Source organism: Mus pahari, chromosome 5 (genome assembly GCF_900095145.1).
Source record: "Mus pahari chromosome 5, PAHARI_EIJ_v1.1, whole genome shotgun sequence".
Lineage (NCBI taxonomy): Eukaryota > Metazoa > Chordata > Mammalia > Rodentia > Muridae > Mus > Mus pahari.
Window position 1 is genome coordinate 102,676,497 of NC_034594.1, and position 18,184 is coordinate 102,694,680.

At 36.9% G+C, this 18,184-nt stretch overlaps 1 protein-coding gene across 9 annotated transcripts in view; it reads left to right on the forward strand.

Annotated features, from left to right (window-relative positions):
• Positions 1–18,184, forward strand: part of R3hdm1 (R3H domain containing 1) — a 135,634-nt gene that overhangs the window by 96,871 nt on the left and 20,579 nt on the right. For all 9 annotated transcript variants that reach the window (XM_029538774.1, XM_021199150.1, XM_021199151.2 and 6 more), the window contains 2 exons: positions 10,186–10,340; positions 15,950–16,101. In XM_029538774.1, the coding sequence (XP_029394634.1) occupies positions 10,186–10,340; positions 15,950–16,101 (307 nt within the window). The remainder of the gene's footprint in view (positions 1–10,185; positions 10,341–15,949; positions 16,102–18,184) is intronic.

An 18,184-nucleotide genomic window follows, 5' to 3' on the forward strand; every position in this document is an offset into this window, starting at 1 on the left:
AGTTTTCATATGTAAACATAGTTTATGTCTTAATATATTTTCTTAGTTTAACCATTATAACTGACTAAAATGTAAACTTTATTGGTCACCTTTTTTTTTGGCTCTTATCTACTATGCTTCCGTACCCAAAAGGAGCTCACAAAGCTTGTTATTTTCTTTGATTTCATGGGGAAAAAAAATGGAACTAATTATTCAGCCAAATAATGAAAAATTGCACCAAAGTATTACTAAGACTTAAATGCTTATATATGAATTTAAAGAACATTTTTTCCTAAATTAACAAACTCAATTGAGTCAATTCTGAGACCACGTTTTGTATGGACAATAAAAATAAATGATTTTCTGTTATTTTACTCCTTGAAGAAAAAAACTTTGGGAAATCCTTTTCAGATAAAACGCTTTAGTGTTCTAAGCATATCTGTGCCAGTGTATTGATCTCCTTGACAATAAATTTCCTTATACTGTGGGAGCCCAGTGGAGCAGTATTACCATAGGAGAGTCTTAGTCTTATGTGGTGAATGTAAAATCACTGACTGTGGTCATTCAGAATAAGATGAAATCAGCACATGTAAAAGACATTTATGGAAGTCCTGACTGCATGAAGCTTTCCAGACAATATAGTGTATAATGTGAAAGAATGGCAGACTGTAAATCAGAATCCCAATGACCCAATGGTCTTTTTTTTTTTCTTCCTTTTTTTACCCTTTATTTTATTTTATTTCATTTTATTTTATTTATAGTTTGTGTGTATGGATGTTTTGCCTTCATGTATGTCTGTGCATTACATCCATGCATTGCCCACGGAGGCTGGTAGAGGTTGAGTCCCCTGAGACTGAAGTCACACACAGTTGTGAACCTGCAGTGGATTCTGGGAATTGAACCCAGGCTCCCCTGCAAGATCAGCCAGTGCTCTTATCTGAGCCATCTCTCCTGCCCCCACAGGCATTTTTTAAACTAATGTTAGTTAAGGCCTGGGACTTTCAATTTGATCACTTACAGAATTAGGTTGTGTTGTTGTATTGTCGAGCCTTTGTGGACTCTGAAATGGAAAGATTCTGTTTCTTTCTTTCTTTCTTTCTTTCTTTTTTTTTTTTTTTAAGTCATTTCTGGTTTAGAAAGATGAACATCAGAATTGACTTAAAATACCTTAGTGTCTTACTATTAATAACTGCAATCATGCAAGCAGCTATTTCAAAAAAATCTGTTAGTTCCTAATTGCAATACTAGTAACTAATTATTTGAACTCTTAGCATACATATAGGATAGTATAGGATATTATACAGTATAATACATACACTATAAAAACTTTAAAGAAATGGATCAGGAAGTAGTGACTTTAGCAAAGACAGGTTTATAGGCCCTGAGTCTTTGATACATAGCTGCTTTCATTCTTGGACTCTTTTGAAAAGTTTGCAGCTTCTCCTTATGTGCTTATATTTTACAATAATTGGCCTTCTTCCTGAGCTGTTGGATTCGGGGCCGTAGCACTGTCTGAGAGGTTTACATTTCTCACAGTGAACCGGTCTCTTTTTCAGCTGCTTCCTGACTTCTTTTTACTCAGGTTTTTACTGCTTTTTTGCTTTTTTTTTTTTTAATGCTATATTAAGATACTAATATTTGTTTATATTTTCCATTGCTTATAATTATCTTTTAATTTTGCATCATACTCAGAAATAAGGATTTGAATTTAAATAACAACCTTGGCTTCGTACAGTTTATCCTTAAAAATTCAAATTAGCTGTTGCTTTCATTTCTTTTCCAAAGCATATTTGGATGCTTTTTTAAGACTGAATTTGGTTTGCATCTTATCCAACAAAGTTTAACATCTTAAGCATGCCAAACTCATTAGTAGACATCAAATTTGTCTCTCCCTGTTTTTATACAACTTTTTAGGGGCATAATTATTCATTAAAATATGGAACAAATGAACCAAAGATACCCACATGCATTTTAAGCTGGTTGGGCCCTTACCAAGATACATAATTCAGTTTTCCCCAAAACTGTTGCTATTGAGGGCCTCTGAGAACCAAAATAATTCTGTGAAACTGAATATAATTTTAGCCAGCTGGTAAATTCGAAGTATATCAGTGAATTATATGTTCAGTCTTAATTGATTGTATATTAAGGTTCATTCCTAGCTGGCTGTAATAGCATATTGGTAAGCCACTTTGTATAAGGAACACTTTAGAATGAACAGGATTTTTGATATGCAGAATATAGGCAGCATTGCAGGCCACAGATTAGGGGCTGAAGAAAGCTGGCAATGTAACTCAGTTGGTAGGGTGCTTTGCTAACATGCATGAAGCCACAGGGTCCATCTCCTGTACCACATATACTGTATGTTACATATAAAAGTAACTAGAACATGAAAGGCAAAGAAGAATGTACATTATTGGGTAAGCAGAGATAAATTATATTGACAAGAGATTGAGTTACGTTTTTATAAAAATAAAACTGATCATTTCTCTACTGTCAATTTTTTACCCTATAATAGGAACTTTGTGTTACTAGGTGGTAGCCCTGGTTTTACTTAGTTTTTTTGTTGATTCTGTGAGCATTTTTTAGTATTGCATGAACAGCATAGATTTCAGAAATTGTATAAAAAGTACAACTCCACCTATTTCCATTTCCCCTCTCCATTAATCTGCTGCCTCTGAAATATGGAGCAAATGTATTTGGTAAGTACTTACAGGTTTTCTTGAGTTGTTTAGGGTAGTTATTTAAATAACTAAGAGCTGTAACTTCTCTGTGGCTCATTTTATTCAGATTGGTTTTTCTGGCCTTTCTGTTGATTTAAAGATTGACAGAGAAGAAAGACTAGAGAGGTTGTCTTGGCAACTGTGTCTCTTACCAAGTATAATTGAGAGTAGTCTTCGGTTGAACTTGCTTGTTCTCCAAATAGTACCTGGTTTATAAATTTCAGAATCTTCTAAATTTCCATATGAACACCTAGTTCATATGTAATTTAGATTCAGCAAAAAATGCCTTTTAAAGGCTTAACTCCCTTCACAGTACTTCTTTCAACAAGTCCAGTCTTTAAATAAACGATGTTAATACTGGTAACGAAGTAAACCTAGAATTCTGGTGATGGCCATGTTGATGGACCATTTCTTCATTATCTGATTATGGCTAATCTGTTTTGAAGTATGCTTTCCATTAACACAAATGCTAGTTCAGGTCACCTATGATAAAGTAAGTCTAGCTTTTGAATCTAGATAGCACTTTTCTACTGAGCACTGATTTTCCCTCTTGCTCTCTTCTGTTGAGAGTTTAAAATAGAAGATTCCTTGTAACCTTCCAGGATTGTTGTTGTGCCAACAATTCAAACTGATCTTGCTCTCTCAGGTTGCAGAATTGTTGCTGCTCTCCTCAAAAGTCCTGGAAGACATTGGATAATGTTGCAGCAGCATAGTCCTTTAACAAAGAATGGGAGTGTTAAACACTCATTGATAATTGAATATCAGTGCATTCTGCTTGAAGTCTCTTATTACTGTTCCTTACTTTTCGAATAATACTCTCTGCCAGATTGACAAATTCCAATAAAAGATAACTCACTTATTTATTTCTGGTTATTTCTAAATAAGTCACAGAGAAAATTTTTAAAAGTTTAAATTCTCTCATACACTGAAACTACTTTTTAATAAAGAATGATTTATGTTGTCCTGGGGGAGGGGGTGGCTTATTGTATCAGGATTCTGGAAATGGTCTTGTGGCGCTTTTTTAACCCAATGGTACTTTTCTTTCTTTAGGAATTCACTTCTCCTTCCTTATCCTCAGTCTCATATTTGGCAATCTTCACACTATATTTTTGAAACTATGTAACATTTCTACTTGTCTGAAGGATTAGATAAGAAACTTGAATCACAGAGCCATTTGTCATGGGTGATGCTACTAACAACCCATGCTGAATGCTGTAAAACTGCTTTGTTTAAACAGAAGTTCAGAAAACATTTTCAAGCAGTTTAAATACTTTTTAAATAATATTATTTTTATTCAAGGGATGTACCTAAAGTGAGACATGCGTTATACCATGTGATACTAAGTGAGTAATGACTTGGTTTTCATTAATGACAGCAAGATTCTTATCTGTGTTTCAAATACAGTATTATGTCCTTCCATGTTTTTAGAGCTTTCCATGTTTCTAACTTTCTTTTTGATTGTAGTGTGATAATCTTTGGCCAGCAGGCCCTACAGTTACCTTGCACTATGGAAAGTCCAATAATATTTTAATATCTTGCTCTCTAAAAAGTTCAATCCAGAATTGCTTACTCGTTAGCCATTTCCTAGGTTTTAAAATTATTAAAATGAAGGATGAAACAATCCATTATGATTTCAAAAATAAAAACTCAAATATTTCTTCTAATACCATTAAAATTTCCCTCTTGATGGTTTTAGTTGTGATAGTCTTAGATAGGTTGCGTTGCAAAGATTCCTGATGTCTCCTACCAGTATGGTTCAACCCTGGTGTGTTTTCCCCCTTGATGCTAAATGAATGTGGGTGGTGGGGAAAGTTATTGCTTCAGACAACCCCAAGACATGAAGCTAAACAGCTTCTCTGCATATGAGGTATCCTAATGAAAACAAACTTAGCCCCACTGAGTAAGTCTGAGATTGTGGAAAAGAAAGCCAGCATCTGGTACAATCTTCTACAGACTCATCCAGAACATGGCAACAGAGTCTTTCTTTTAAGCAAAAAGCAACCTCAAATAAGACTACCAAGCTGAATCCTCAAGAAGACTACTGTAGGTAGAAAGGGGAGCACTCGGGATGTAAGACCCAGAGCAGCTGAGATTCTTTATCCTTTGGGCTTCCGCTCCCTTTCCTAATTGTTTTCTACTGAGAAAGCTAATCTCTTAAATCAAGCAGGCATATAGCTTTGAAATACACAAACCATGCCAAGAGAGTGGGGAAAACAATGAGTACAACATGGACTGCTTGTACAACCTTACTCTGGGTGGCTTTTAACTCTGCAGTCCGTATAACTGCTTTCTGGACTAACTACTGTTGCTTTCTATTTTCGATAATTATGTCTGTTCTCACAAATATTCTTCAATTCGAATGAAGTTAGTTGGCTGACTGTTTCACCTCATTTATAATAATTCTGTTTTCTTGCCAAACATGGTGGCACATGCCTTTAATGCCAGCACTTAGGGAGGAGACAAAGACAGGCAAAGGAAATTTGTCTACATAATGAGACCAGCTAGGGCTACATAGTTTCTTTTTTTAAAAAAAATATATAAAAATTAAAAAAATAAACACAAACCCTACATTTTCTACAATTAAAATTACCTAGAACCTTAGGTGTGTTGCACTAGAGTAGACATCTTCTCTAACCAAAACTCTCAGGAAATCAAAAGATCACAGATCCTTCTTATTTGAGTATTTTTGTAGTACTCATTCCATGTCAACAGTTGTCTCTGGGGAAGGTAAAACTTACATGCAGATCCCAGCTATACACTGACCGGCTTGTGACCTTGGACTAAGGTATGAACCTTTCTGTGCCTTTGTTTCCTCACCTGAAAAATGAGGATAATTGTGTCTCTGAAATAATTTGTCTCTATAAATGTGGAATGAGTTACTTTGTGTGCACAGAGCAGGGCTAACATCTAATAAATTGATGACTATCAGCTGCTAATACCTGGAATGCCTTTGAAGCAGTGATAACTTACCTGATATTCTAAATGAGAAAGCATAGGTGTTTTGGATTGGGTTTTATGCTAGAGACCAGAATACAGTTTGTCCTAAAATATTCAGCCTTTTTAGCTTCTTAGTACATGCTTTCCTAAAGTGTAGGAGAGATCAACTGCGTTATTTTCTTATCTTTGCATTGTTAAACTTGAGGTCTAAGCATGTTTTGTTTTGTGTTGTGTTGTATTGTTTTGTTTTGTTTGGAGACCGGGTCTCACTGTATCACCTTGTCTAGCCTAGAACTTTAGATGAGGCTGGTCTCAGCCTCACCAGGATCTGCCTGCCTCTGCCTCTGCCTCTTGAGTATTGAGATCAAAGTACCACCATACCTGGCCTAATCATGTCTTAAAAAAATTTATTTAGGGACTGAAAAGATGGCTTAGTACTTAGGAATACTTTCAGAGAACCTGGGTTCACTTCCCGCTCCCACATGCAAACTTAGAAACCCCTTATTTCCAGTTCCGTGAGACCTGATCTCCTTGGGCACTTCATGAACATAGTACATAGACGTATATTCAAGCAAAACACTCATACACATAAATAAATCTCAGGTTAAAAAAATGTCATTTTAAAAATAAATAAATCTAATTTTTTCCATTTAAAAAAGAAAACTTATTCACACACTTCCTTCCCATAGCTTGTATAATCATATTTAGATGCATTAAAGAAAAGGCAAATAGAATAGCAATTAGTGATTATAGATGAATGTTTTGTAGGTATTAATTTTTTTTTAATTTTCTGCTATGAATATCTGTCTTATCATCAAGTAAGGTTATTTGAAAGGTACCTGATTATTTCATTTGTTTCAGATATGTTAAAATAATATTTTCTATCAGTCACAGATAGCAGGGGTTTTTTTTCTAACTAATTCAATATTTCATGATTAATTATATGAAATTTGTGTCTCAGCTATTGGAAAAGAGGTTTAATGACTGAGCCACAAACATCAGACTGATGGGACTTGTATTATGAATTACCAGTTTAGTGAAGATGACAGGGTATACTTAACCTCATAAACTTATGTTACGCTAACACTTAAACTGTTGACATCTGAAAGCATTTACTAAATATGGGTTATAAAAAACTGGCCTTTCAGCACATCCTGTGTTTGGATTTGTGTAGAAAAATATTTTAATTTGTTTCTACTCTGAGTTTTTCACCATTAAGTATGAATATTGAATACATACATTTTAGCTGAGTAATAGTTAATACAGAATGTTTTTTTCAGAACAGACAATGGTGAGTGTTAAAATTTTTTCTTTAGTCTTAAATGATATATCATTTCTGTTTTGTTTAACAGTATACACAAATCAAGAAAGGATGAATTAGCAAGAGCAAGTCCATGTTATCAGTACAGTTTGGGGGCATATTCTATAAGATAGTGAACAGAATTTTTACAAGAGAGCAACTTAGGAAAAATGATATTTTCTTGAAAGTGCCTGTCATTCTTATTTTTAATAAATCCACTGTTGGTCAAGGACAGTCACAACTAATTTATGCTGCTTGTGAATGAAATATTAATGTAAAAATGTAGACTCAAGAGTCAGTGGAGTAAATAGATTAATTAATTTCAATCCAAAGGTGGTGTGGTCAATAACCACATCATCCCTTTCATGCTGGATCTTCTTTGATCTCAGAAGGAGAAAACTGTGAAGCTTATACTTGATTGTCAACTTGACTGGATAGGAATTAATGAAGTACTCCTACCTCCTCCTTTCTTGCTCTACCTCAGTGTATACTTGCAAGGGTCCTTGCAGATAGGATTGGGAAAAAGGAAGCCTGCTAACACGGGCATTCTTTTTCTCTGCTCCTTGGCCACCATGTGTGATACTCCACTCTGCCCTTCCTTCCATAATGGACTAGAACCTCTGAATCCGTGAACCAAAATAAACCCTCCTCCAGGACCATACCACCTGCTGTTTTTTAAATCTGGACATTCCTATTGGTTTTCGCCTGGCCTCATAAACTCTTTCTTCACTGGGAATCTCTATTACCTTTATCTTGGGCTTTTCAGTCCACACACTATATCTGTCTAACTACTGCAGACTACTTTCTATTCCTCAAACATAGTAATTTCCCTCTTATTCTTGACCTTTACATTTTGTTGCAATATTCTTTTTCTTTAGGGCAAATCACAGACATCAACACCTCCATATGTATAAGGATTCTTCTCTGTTTCACAAGACCATTAATTCTGTAGTCTTGTGGCTTTATTGTCTCAGAATCTCCATTTTAGAAATGGTCACATTCTCATTGTTGATGTCACCCCATTGGCAAGTACAGTACAAGCTTTCCTCTGTAAATGATGACTGTGCTGTGTATTTTAGGTTTCCTGTTACCATTATCTTCAAATGGTAATGATGGTGTTGGTTTTATGTGGCTATATATGGCAATTAGTAAAAATGGAAGGGAATTTAGTGATGGAAATTCTATAATGTACTATCCAAGTGATTCTACATTAAGCCACATGACACAGTGTCTGTAGCTCTTCATTTGAAAACTTTCTATATTAGGATATTTTCGTAATAGAGTTTTGGGAAAGATACCACCAAATCAAGTGTCCAGAAGTTGACAAGTATATGTAAGGCTATTTGTTTGTGTTTTGTTCTTGATTTTAAAGAACCATATTTGTAGTGTAGACGCATACACATACCTTATTTTTCTTAAATAGACAACCTTGAATTTTTTAAAAGATTTAATACACACACACATACACACACACGGTCACTATCTTCAGACACACCAGAGAGGAAAAGCCACCATGTGGTTGCTGGAAATTGAACTCAGGACCTCTGGAAGAGTAGTCAGTGCTCTTAACCACTGAGCCATCTCTCCAGCCCAATCTTGAAAGAAAATGTAAGAATAATGTTCAGACTAGGAATTTAGTACAGTGGTTTATAGTATAGCATATGAGAGGTTATGTGTTTGATTCTCTGGCGCTGCTCAAAAATAAATAAATAATATGCAAAACACTTGCTATTTATTGGGGAAGTATGACTACTTAGTTTAAAATACTTACAAAGTTCAATTATATTACAGTGAATTCTGCCAGGTAGGGTATGTATGCATGTGTGTGTTGTGTGTGGGTAGAGGGTATGTATGGGGGTGGTTGTGTTGAAAGGTGGCATCGCAGACATAATATCTCATAGTCATTTCCCTTTTTTGTTCCTGTCCTTAATTTTTTAAGGATGAAAATGTGTCTCAGTGTATTTATGTTGATAGTGCTTGTAATTAACTGTATGAATTTGAAGTGAATGTTATTAGACAAAAATGTTTCTTTTCCTCTCTTTTGTCCATGTCCAAGCTTACGCAGGAAAGGAAATACATCGTAGAGGAGATAGCAGACAACATATTATCAGTTTGTTTCTCACAAAGAATCCTCTAGAATATGCATTTTTAATGCAAAACTAGATTGGCATGAAGTCTGCTGCATTTAAACCCCTGTTTACAATCAGTGCCTGAGGCTTTTGTATAGTTACTTTAGAGTTAAATGAGGATAAAAATTAAAATTTATTATCAAGATATAGGGTACACTTAGGAACATAATCTCATCAGCCTTTATCAGCTGGCATTTGAACCAGAACCACTGGTGCCCTTTGTAAAAACTTTTTTTGGTACACTAAAGCTAAATCGTAACTAGTCTTTAATCAGTTTTTCTTTTTTTTTTAAATGAAAGAATTTTTAGCAATGTTTAGAAATCTTTATTGCACTAATTGGTATTCGTAAAAGAGTGTTCTTAGACTTGAGTAACAAAGTACAATTGATATTCTAAGCTATCATCGTAGATTCTTATAAGTAAAAAGTTTACTTCATAAAAGTAAACCTATGTTCTTACTACTTAAGTAAGCAATCAAGTTTAATCTCCTTAATGGTCTTTCTCTGTTGGATCAATTTAATAATACATTGAGAAAATGATTCTTTAAAAAGGACCACTTTATATTTCTGGTACATTCCTAAATTGATTCATGTCTTGATGTGTTTTGTTGATTTTCATTTTGTTTCTTTTCTTTTTGGAAAAACCCACTCCTTGCACATGCGTACTCTTTGTCCTCAGCTGGGCCACTGATTATATGCAACATACATAGGTTCACAGGTCTACATCCATGCTCCATTCAATATTCTATTCTTACTAGTGTGAAGTATTAGGCAGGGTCCTAACAAATTCTGTAGGGCATACTAATCCCCAAATACTAGTTGTCCTAAGCGTTCTGATACAAACTGCATAGTGCTTGTTCTGTGTTAGCCAAGTCTGTGACCTAGTGAATTTCCTCACCCATAGAAGAAGTTTTTATACATATATTTTATTTTAATATATTTAGGGAGGGTTGAGAATTTTATTTCATGGTAAACATTGTAAATATTATTTTAGGCTTAGAGATGTGCTGATTAAATAAAATTCTGAGATTTTTGGTCACATAGAGCTTAATTAAAAATACAGAAGTATACTGTTATTTATAATAAACACAAAACAAGGTTTAACTCATTTTGCCATTGCAGGTTATCAAGTTATGCCCAACCAGCAGCAAAACTACCAAGGAATAGTTGGAGTTCAGTCATCGCAGAGTCAGAGCCTCATGGGAGGCCAGCCAAACAGCACTGGACCTCATATCCAAGGAGTGGTCATCCCTTACCCCTCAGTGCCATCATATCAGGTATGTTTTCTCTCACCTGCTTTAGGGATAGATGATTTCAGAGCAACTGAATCGATAGCTGTGGTACAGTCACACACCTAGCATTTGAGAAGCTGAGGCAAAAAGATTATAGGTTAAAGCCAGTCTGGGCTCACATAGTAAGCTCTATGACAGCCTGACTGCATTGTGTTATTTCTGTTCTTTTATGTCTTTGCTTTAAATGTTTGATTTTGATTTGAGTTTTTGAAACCAGGTCTTACTTTGTAGGTGGCCTTGGCCAGCTTAGCATTGACTGTGCAGCCTGCTCATCTTCAAGATCATGGTCCTCTACTTGCATTTGCCATCACACTCAGCTACTCTGTCCCTTTAATGTCCACAAAATGCTTTTGTAAGAGGACATCATCCTACAAGTTTTGTTAATTATTTGAATATTTGAACCTCATTGATTCTGGCCTGTACGTTTTGCCTGGTACTGTGTTTCCAACTATACAGCTGTATCAGCAAATATTTTATTATATTGTTCACTTTTCTAAAAACTTTGGGAAGAGAGAGAAAGAGGAAGAGGAAAATAGACGTGAGGAATATTTGATATAAGATGTGGCTATTCTGACCATCAGTTAGTTCATATTTGTTGAATTTGTATGTAAGTGCCATTTCCCAAACAAAACTACCATTTACTTCAGTCTCCAAAATGATTCATATATTTAAAGTGCCATGATAGGCTCGTCATGGTGGTAAATATCTTTACTCTTAGTATTCAGGAAGCAGAGTCAAGCAGATCTCTGTGAGTTCAAGGCCAGCCTGGTCTACATAGAGGCTTTCAGGACTGCCAGAGCTATATTGTGAAACACTGACTCAAACCAAAACCAAAGAAAGCCTTGGAAGGCCAGGCATGGTGGTACACACATTTAAACCCAGCACTTGGATGGTAAGGATAAACACAGATCTCTGTGAATTGAAAACCAGCCTGGTCTACATAATGAGTTCCAAGTCAGCCAGGGCTTATACAGTGAGACTTTGTCTCAAATAAATAAATAAAATACAAATGTCATAGAGTCTGATTTATAGATCTAGAAGGTTCCTTGTTCCCCAGATAAACAGATATCTTTACTATGACATGACAGTTTTCAGGAGTTTGCTTTTCCTTCTTTCTTCTTTAGGGAGTGTCCTAATTGGCTTTCTGTTGCAGTGATAGACACCATGACCAAAAGCAACTTGGGGAGCAGAGGGTTTGTTTCATCTTACAGCTTACAAGTCTTTTATCAGAGAAAGAGCTCCAACAGGGTAGAAACTTTAAAGTAGAAATCATGGAGGAACGCTGCTTTGTGGCTTGCTCCTAGGCTTAAATGCATATCTGTTTTACATAGACCAGGCCCACCTGTCCACAGTGTTTGGATCCTCATACATGAATTAGTTATTGATAAAATTCCATTCAGCCATGCCCACAAGCAAGTACAGTGGATGCAAGTTGAGGTTCCTTCTTCTCACATGCCAAGTTGACAATAGAAACTAACCAGTATAGGAAGTAATTTGTAAGTGGTTTTGGTTTATTAGCCTCCTGGTTTTTCATAGCTAAGGAATGGTAAGTTTGTAAATAAGTTGAAAGGTCATTTTTGAAAGGTCATTTTCTTTTCTTTTTTTTTTTTTTTATTATTATTATTTTCTTTATTTACATTTCAAATGCTATCCCGAAAGTTTCCCATACCCCTCCCCCCACCTCTGTTCCCCTACCCACCCACTCCCACTACTTGGCCCAGGCCTTGCCTTGTGCTAGGTCATATAGAGTTTGGAAGACCAAGGAGCCTCTATTCCCACTGATGGCCGATTAGGTCATCTTCTGCTACATGTGCAGCTAGAAACACAAACCCCGGGGGTACTGGTTAGTTCCTGTTGTTGTTCCACCTACAGGGTTGCAGCCCCCTTCAGGTACTTGGGTACTTTCTCTAGTTCCTCCATTGGTGACCCTGTGTTCCATCCAGTAGCTGGCTGTGAGCATCCATTTCGGTGTTTACCAGGCACTGGCATAGCGGACTATCCAGAGAGTACCCTATTCGAGAGTCCATCCCATCATCAGCCACCAAACCTAGATACTAATGCTCATGCCAGCAAGATACTGCTGAAGGGACCCTGATATTGCGGCCTCTTGAAAGGTCATTTTCATTCAAATAGAGAAAAAATTTTTAACTTCGTGTGAAGAGAACTGTACCTAGATTCTATGGAAACATAGGTAAACATATTGGTGATCTTGTACAGACTAGTAAGTAACAAAGATCATGAAGGAAGCAGCGAGCATGGTGCTTCACAGGCAGGGGTGGATATCTGTGAGTTCAAGACCAGCTTGATCTATATAGTTCAAGGCTAGACAGGGTTACACAGAGAGATACTATTTTAAAATAGCCTTCAACTATGTTTTTAATAGTCCAGGCATAAATTAATTGTAAAGCTATTCACATCCAATGTGAAATTGTCAAGGAACTGTGATAAAGAAATCAGGAGTGTCTAGACTTGAAGCCTGTTTATAATACACAGGAATTACAAAAAGGAGACATATGAATATGTTTCCTGCCTTTTCTTCCCCCTGATGTCCTCTGTGCCTTTTACATTACCATCCATTCATGACCTAGTCACATATCACATAAGCTTCCCACTACCTACACAGTCAGAGTTGGCACCAAGACAGACCACTCCCCTACCATCTAGACGACTCTGGTCTTCTTAGCTAATCCAGAGCACCAAGCAGCTCGCTGCTGCTGCTGCTGCTGATGATGATGATGATGATGATGATGATGATGATGATGATTCCCATAAAAGAAATTTGCTCTTGGATTTTAAGAACTCACAGATTATTGAGAGAAATGTCATTTTAAATAAAGTATAGCTTTGTTAGTATATTTTGTTGTTATTGTTGTTGTTGCCTTTTTTGTTGTTGTTTCTTTTAAGACAAAGTTTCTGTGTAGCCCTTACTGTCCTGGAACTCAATCTGTAGACCAGGCTGGCCTCCATCTCATAGAGATCCGCCTGCCTCTGCCTGCCTAAGTGCTGGGATTAAAGGTGAGTGCCTCCACCACCCAGTCAATTTAGCAATTTTTCTTTTTAAAGATTTATTTATTTATTATATGTAAGTACACTGTAGCTGTCTTCAGATACTCCAGAAGAGGGCGTCAGATCTTGTTATGGATGGTTATGAGCCNCCATGTGGTTGCTGGGAATTGAACTCCGGTCCTTTGGAAGAATAGTCGGGTGCTCTTACCCACTGAGCCATCTCACCAGCCCTTAGCAATTTTTAAATGGAGCTGAATATTCAGAATAGTTCCTGTTTTTTACAAGGACATGTTATTTTTGAAGTTCTGGGGATTGAAGCATTATGCTTGCACTATAACATGTTTCTCTTGCAAGGATACGTGTTATATATCAAGCAGTCCTCACACTGGGTAAACGGTTAGAGTTATCCATCTGTTAGTAGGAGCTTCCTTTGTCATGTTCCTACTGTTTTAGGTAGATGAGTTGAATAGTAATAAACTGTCATCTGAAAAACAAGCTGGGCCAAATAATACATCCTTATCAGTGTATTCCGAAGCAACACATTCTTAAGCAGCATCCATTTTTTTCTCTCTCTCTTGGAATTCAGATTTTGTTGTTGTTTATTTTGTTTTTTGAAACCATCTAACTGTGTAGGTCTGGCTACCAGGCTGGCCTTGAACTACTTGAGTGCTGGAGAAATGACTTGGTATATATTGCTTCCTTTGCAGTTATCAGGACCTGAGGTCCATCTTCACCCACAAAATGAGCTGTGCACTGATTTTAGTGCTGGGGTGATGTAAACAGGGGAGTCCCTGGGCTTGCTGGTGCAGCCAGCCTAGTGAAACTGGGGAACTTCAAGTTCAGTGAGAAATTGTGTCAAAATATAAGATGGAGATTGAGATAGACCCAGTGTCAGCCTCTGTTCTCAGTGTATCAGTACATACATCTACACACAAGTATGTACAGACACAGAAACTTAAATTGTTTTAGCCGGCCCAATAAAGCTGTGTCATTTTTTTCACTGTATCTTATATAATTGGAAATAATCTCAGAAAAGTATATACCTTCTCAGTAAACAAAAAGACTGAAATGTGTTATATTTTACAATGGTGGATAAATCAGTTTGTTTGTTTTTAATTGGAAATAAATGCACCAGAGAGAAAGTAATTAAGAGTTTACTCTGAACTTTGAGATGACTGGTTGGCTGCAGGTTGCATTTCAGAAATATGTTATGTTACATAAATAAGAATTAAAGGTTAATTAACCGTTTTTAAAACCTGGGTTTCACTGTGTAGTACTCACTAATCTGGAATGCAGTACACCTTTAGAGAAATTACTTAACTCCAATCAACTTATCTATAAAACAGGAATGTTGCCATGTTGCCAGTCACAGTTGCACACACCTGTAATACCAGTATTTTAGTGGCAGAGCCAGGAGGACTACAGCAAGTTTCAGGCCAGCCTGGTTTGCAACACATTTTTGGTTGGTTGGTTGGTTGGTTGGTTTTTGGTTTTTCAAGACAGGGTTTCTCTGTGTTGTCTGTGTAGCCCTGGCTGTCCTGGAACTCACTCTATAGACCAGGCTGGCCTCAAACTCAGAAATCTTCCTGCCTCTGCCTCCCAAGTGCTGGGATCAAAGGTATGCGCCACCACTCCCTGGTTGCAACACACTTTTAAGGCCAGTTAGGATAGCAAGTCCCTGTCTCAAATAATACCTCTACAGCAACAGAAAACAGAAACATAACAAAAATTCCCAAAGATTATGAAAGTACCTTCTTGGGCAGATGGTATGTTTTAATGAGATAATGCACAAAGCATTTGGAACCTGGCAGTAAGTGCTCAGTAGTGTTCTTATCTGTGGCCATCTCTTGTTACATCTTTACCATCATACATTATGTGTTAGGGGTATTTAATAAAAACACAGTAGCCCACTGTAATTTCATGTGCATTTATAAATCAGGAAGCTTCCTTGTACCTTGTGGTTTCTGATTTAGAAACCAAAGAACTGAAGTAGATAGAGAGTTAAGATCTAACAAGACCATCCAGTTTCTCATGGAGAATTGAAAATTCAGTTTCAGATGCTTGCTGAGCTAAATCCTTTAGATGTTCTATCTCAGATCAGATCAGTCTGTCCTTGGCTATGTTGGAGACACATTTCCAGCTTTTCTGATATGGAACTGAGGTACCTCAGAGCAGTTAAATTATTTGCCCAGGGTTTCATAGCCAGTTAAGTGAGGAGATGGTGCCTTGTCTGGACGACTGTAGCTCCACAGCTCTTGGTATGACCTAAGCCCTTGTCAGCTTTGCCTGAAGTAAAGTAGATGGCTCTTCCTTGTCACAAGATCATCGTTTTGCTAGGGCTTCTTTTTTAAAATAACTTTTAAGGATAAAGCATATCTTTCAAAATTGAATGCACTTAACCTATTTTATGATTCATAAGAGTCAGTCAAAACTAGTATCTGCCCCAAGGGCACATAGACCATTGTGGTGGTGATGTGGTGAGCTTGTTTTAACTAGTAATGCTTTACACATTTATAGGATCTTGACATGAACATCTCCAAGGCTTAGAAAATTCTTTTTTTCTATTTAAATTGTCTTTCAAATTTTAGGTTTCACTGCCTCAAGGTTCTCAAGGAATTGCCCATCAGACTTATCAACAGCCTGTTGTGTTCCCTAATCAGTCTAATCAAGGATCTCTGCCCACAACAGGAATGCCAGTCTATTACAGTGTCATTCCACCTGGCCAACAAAGTAATTTAAGGTGAGCATGACTACAAAGCCTACTCTTCCTGGCTTCCCACTGTCTGCCAGGCATATGGTGTGCTACTCTATTGAAAGTTGACCAAAGGGCTACGTTTAACTGAATTGCTAAAAATCATTTTGTCTTTAAAAACAAAAGGTATCATGCTGACTATTTAATAATTGTTTTGATTTTTTTATGTCTGTTTTTCTGCATTGTATATAAGTGCACCACATGTATGCAGTACACAGGGTGGTCAGAAGAGACCATTGGATCCCCTGGAACTGAAGTTACAGATGGCAGTGACCCTCCATATAGGTGCTGGAAATTAGATGTGGATGCTCTGCCATGCTCTTACCTGCTGAGCATCCTCAAGCCCCTTTTTATTGATTTTTAAATATTTGCATAAGCTAATCATTTCAGTCCCTGTAAAGTAAAGCTATTGCACAATGAAAATGGAAATTTACGTGAATTTAAAATCTTTAAAAATACAGTCTGGAAAGATGGCTTAACAGTTAAGAGTACTTGCTGGCTCACAGTAGTCTGTAACTCCAACTTCGTGGGATCTGTGGGATCTGATGCCTCTGGCCCCACAGGCAATTGAACTCATGTACTTACCCCATGCAAACACCTACACACTGCAACTTGTGTGTTCGGACTTGCCTCAAAAATCAGAGCTCCATCTGCCTTTGTCTCCCAAGTGCTGGGATTAAAGGCCTGGCCTAGCATATTATTTCCTCTGATACAATGCTGGGGTTACTTTCACTGAGCTTCTCTCACTTTTTGGGACCTTCCTGAACCCTTCCTGACTTGACCAATGCTTATTTGCTTGTCCTTGGAAGTATTGTTCAAAACACTTGTTTTAAGGGATATTTCTACTATTTTAACCTTCATTTTACATTTATAACTTGAAATTCAAAAGCATAATACTATATCTTCTTTGATCTATAATCTCAGAGGGCAACCTAGAACATAGAAACCTTTATTTTAGAACTCTTAGAAAATGCTTTGTATCACAGAATCTTTATGAAAGGATGATGAAGAAAGCCAACTTTAAGCCTTTTTCTGTAAGTGTGCCCTAGTAACCCTTATATTTGTTCTTGTGACATCCCAAGTGTGCCTTAGTGACCCTCAAGTGTGCCCTTCTAATCCCAGGTGTGCCCTAGTATCTCCGAAATATGCCTTAGTAACCCCCATGTGTATCCTAGTAACTCCCAAGTGTCCCCTTTGGCCCTACTCCTTATACCTTCCTTGAACTTTTATTTATTGCTCCTAAGCTTCTAGTTTTGTTTTCTGTTTGGTTTTTTCTCAAGCATCCTTAATACAGTTGTGAGTAATAAAGTCGGTCAATCTATTGTTGGATGCAGTTCTACTTTTGTTGCTATTAAAGAGTAAGTTTCCAACATTTGCCTAAAAAATGAGTAAAAAATAGTAAGGCATAAATTCTCATATATGCCAAATGAATATAGTCTGGAGATCTGTGCAACACTATTAGAGTTGCTGCTGGAGAGAGGGCTCAGTTTCTCTTGTAGAGGACCTGGATTGAGTTCCCGTCACCCATAACATGGTTCACAACCTTTTGAAACTCTAGTTCCAGGGAATCTGAAGCCCTCTCCTGACTTCCCCAGGGACCAGGCACACATACAATGCATACACAGACATTTAGGCAAATAATTAATACTCACAAAAAAAATCAAATAAATAAATCCTAAAACAAAAAAAAAACTTTTTAAGCTTAGAAATAAAACTCAGTGGCAAATGACTTTGCAGGTCGCTGAGTTTGATCACTGCAAAAAGAAAAGTGTGTAGACATACCCTTTTTATCTCGGTACTCTGGAGGCAAGAGGCAGAGTCTGGCAGATTTCTCTTAGTTCCAGACCAGCCAGGGCTGCATATTGAGATCCAGAAGATACCAGACATGGTGGCTCATGTCTTTTTTGATCCCAGCACTGGGGAAGCAGAGGCAGTTAGAGCTCTGAATAATAGGCCAGCCTAGTCTACATAGTTCAGGCCAGCTTGGGCTACAGAGTTGAGACCTTGTCTCAAATATAAATGAATGAATTAATGAATGGGGAAATAAGTCAATGAATAAATAAATAATTGA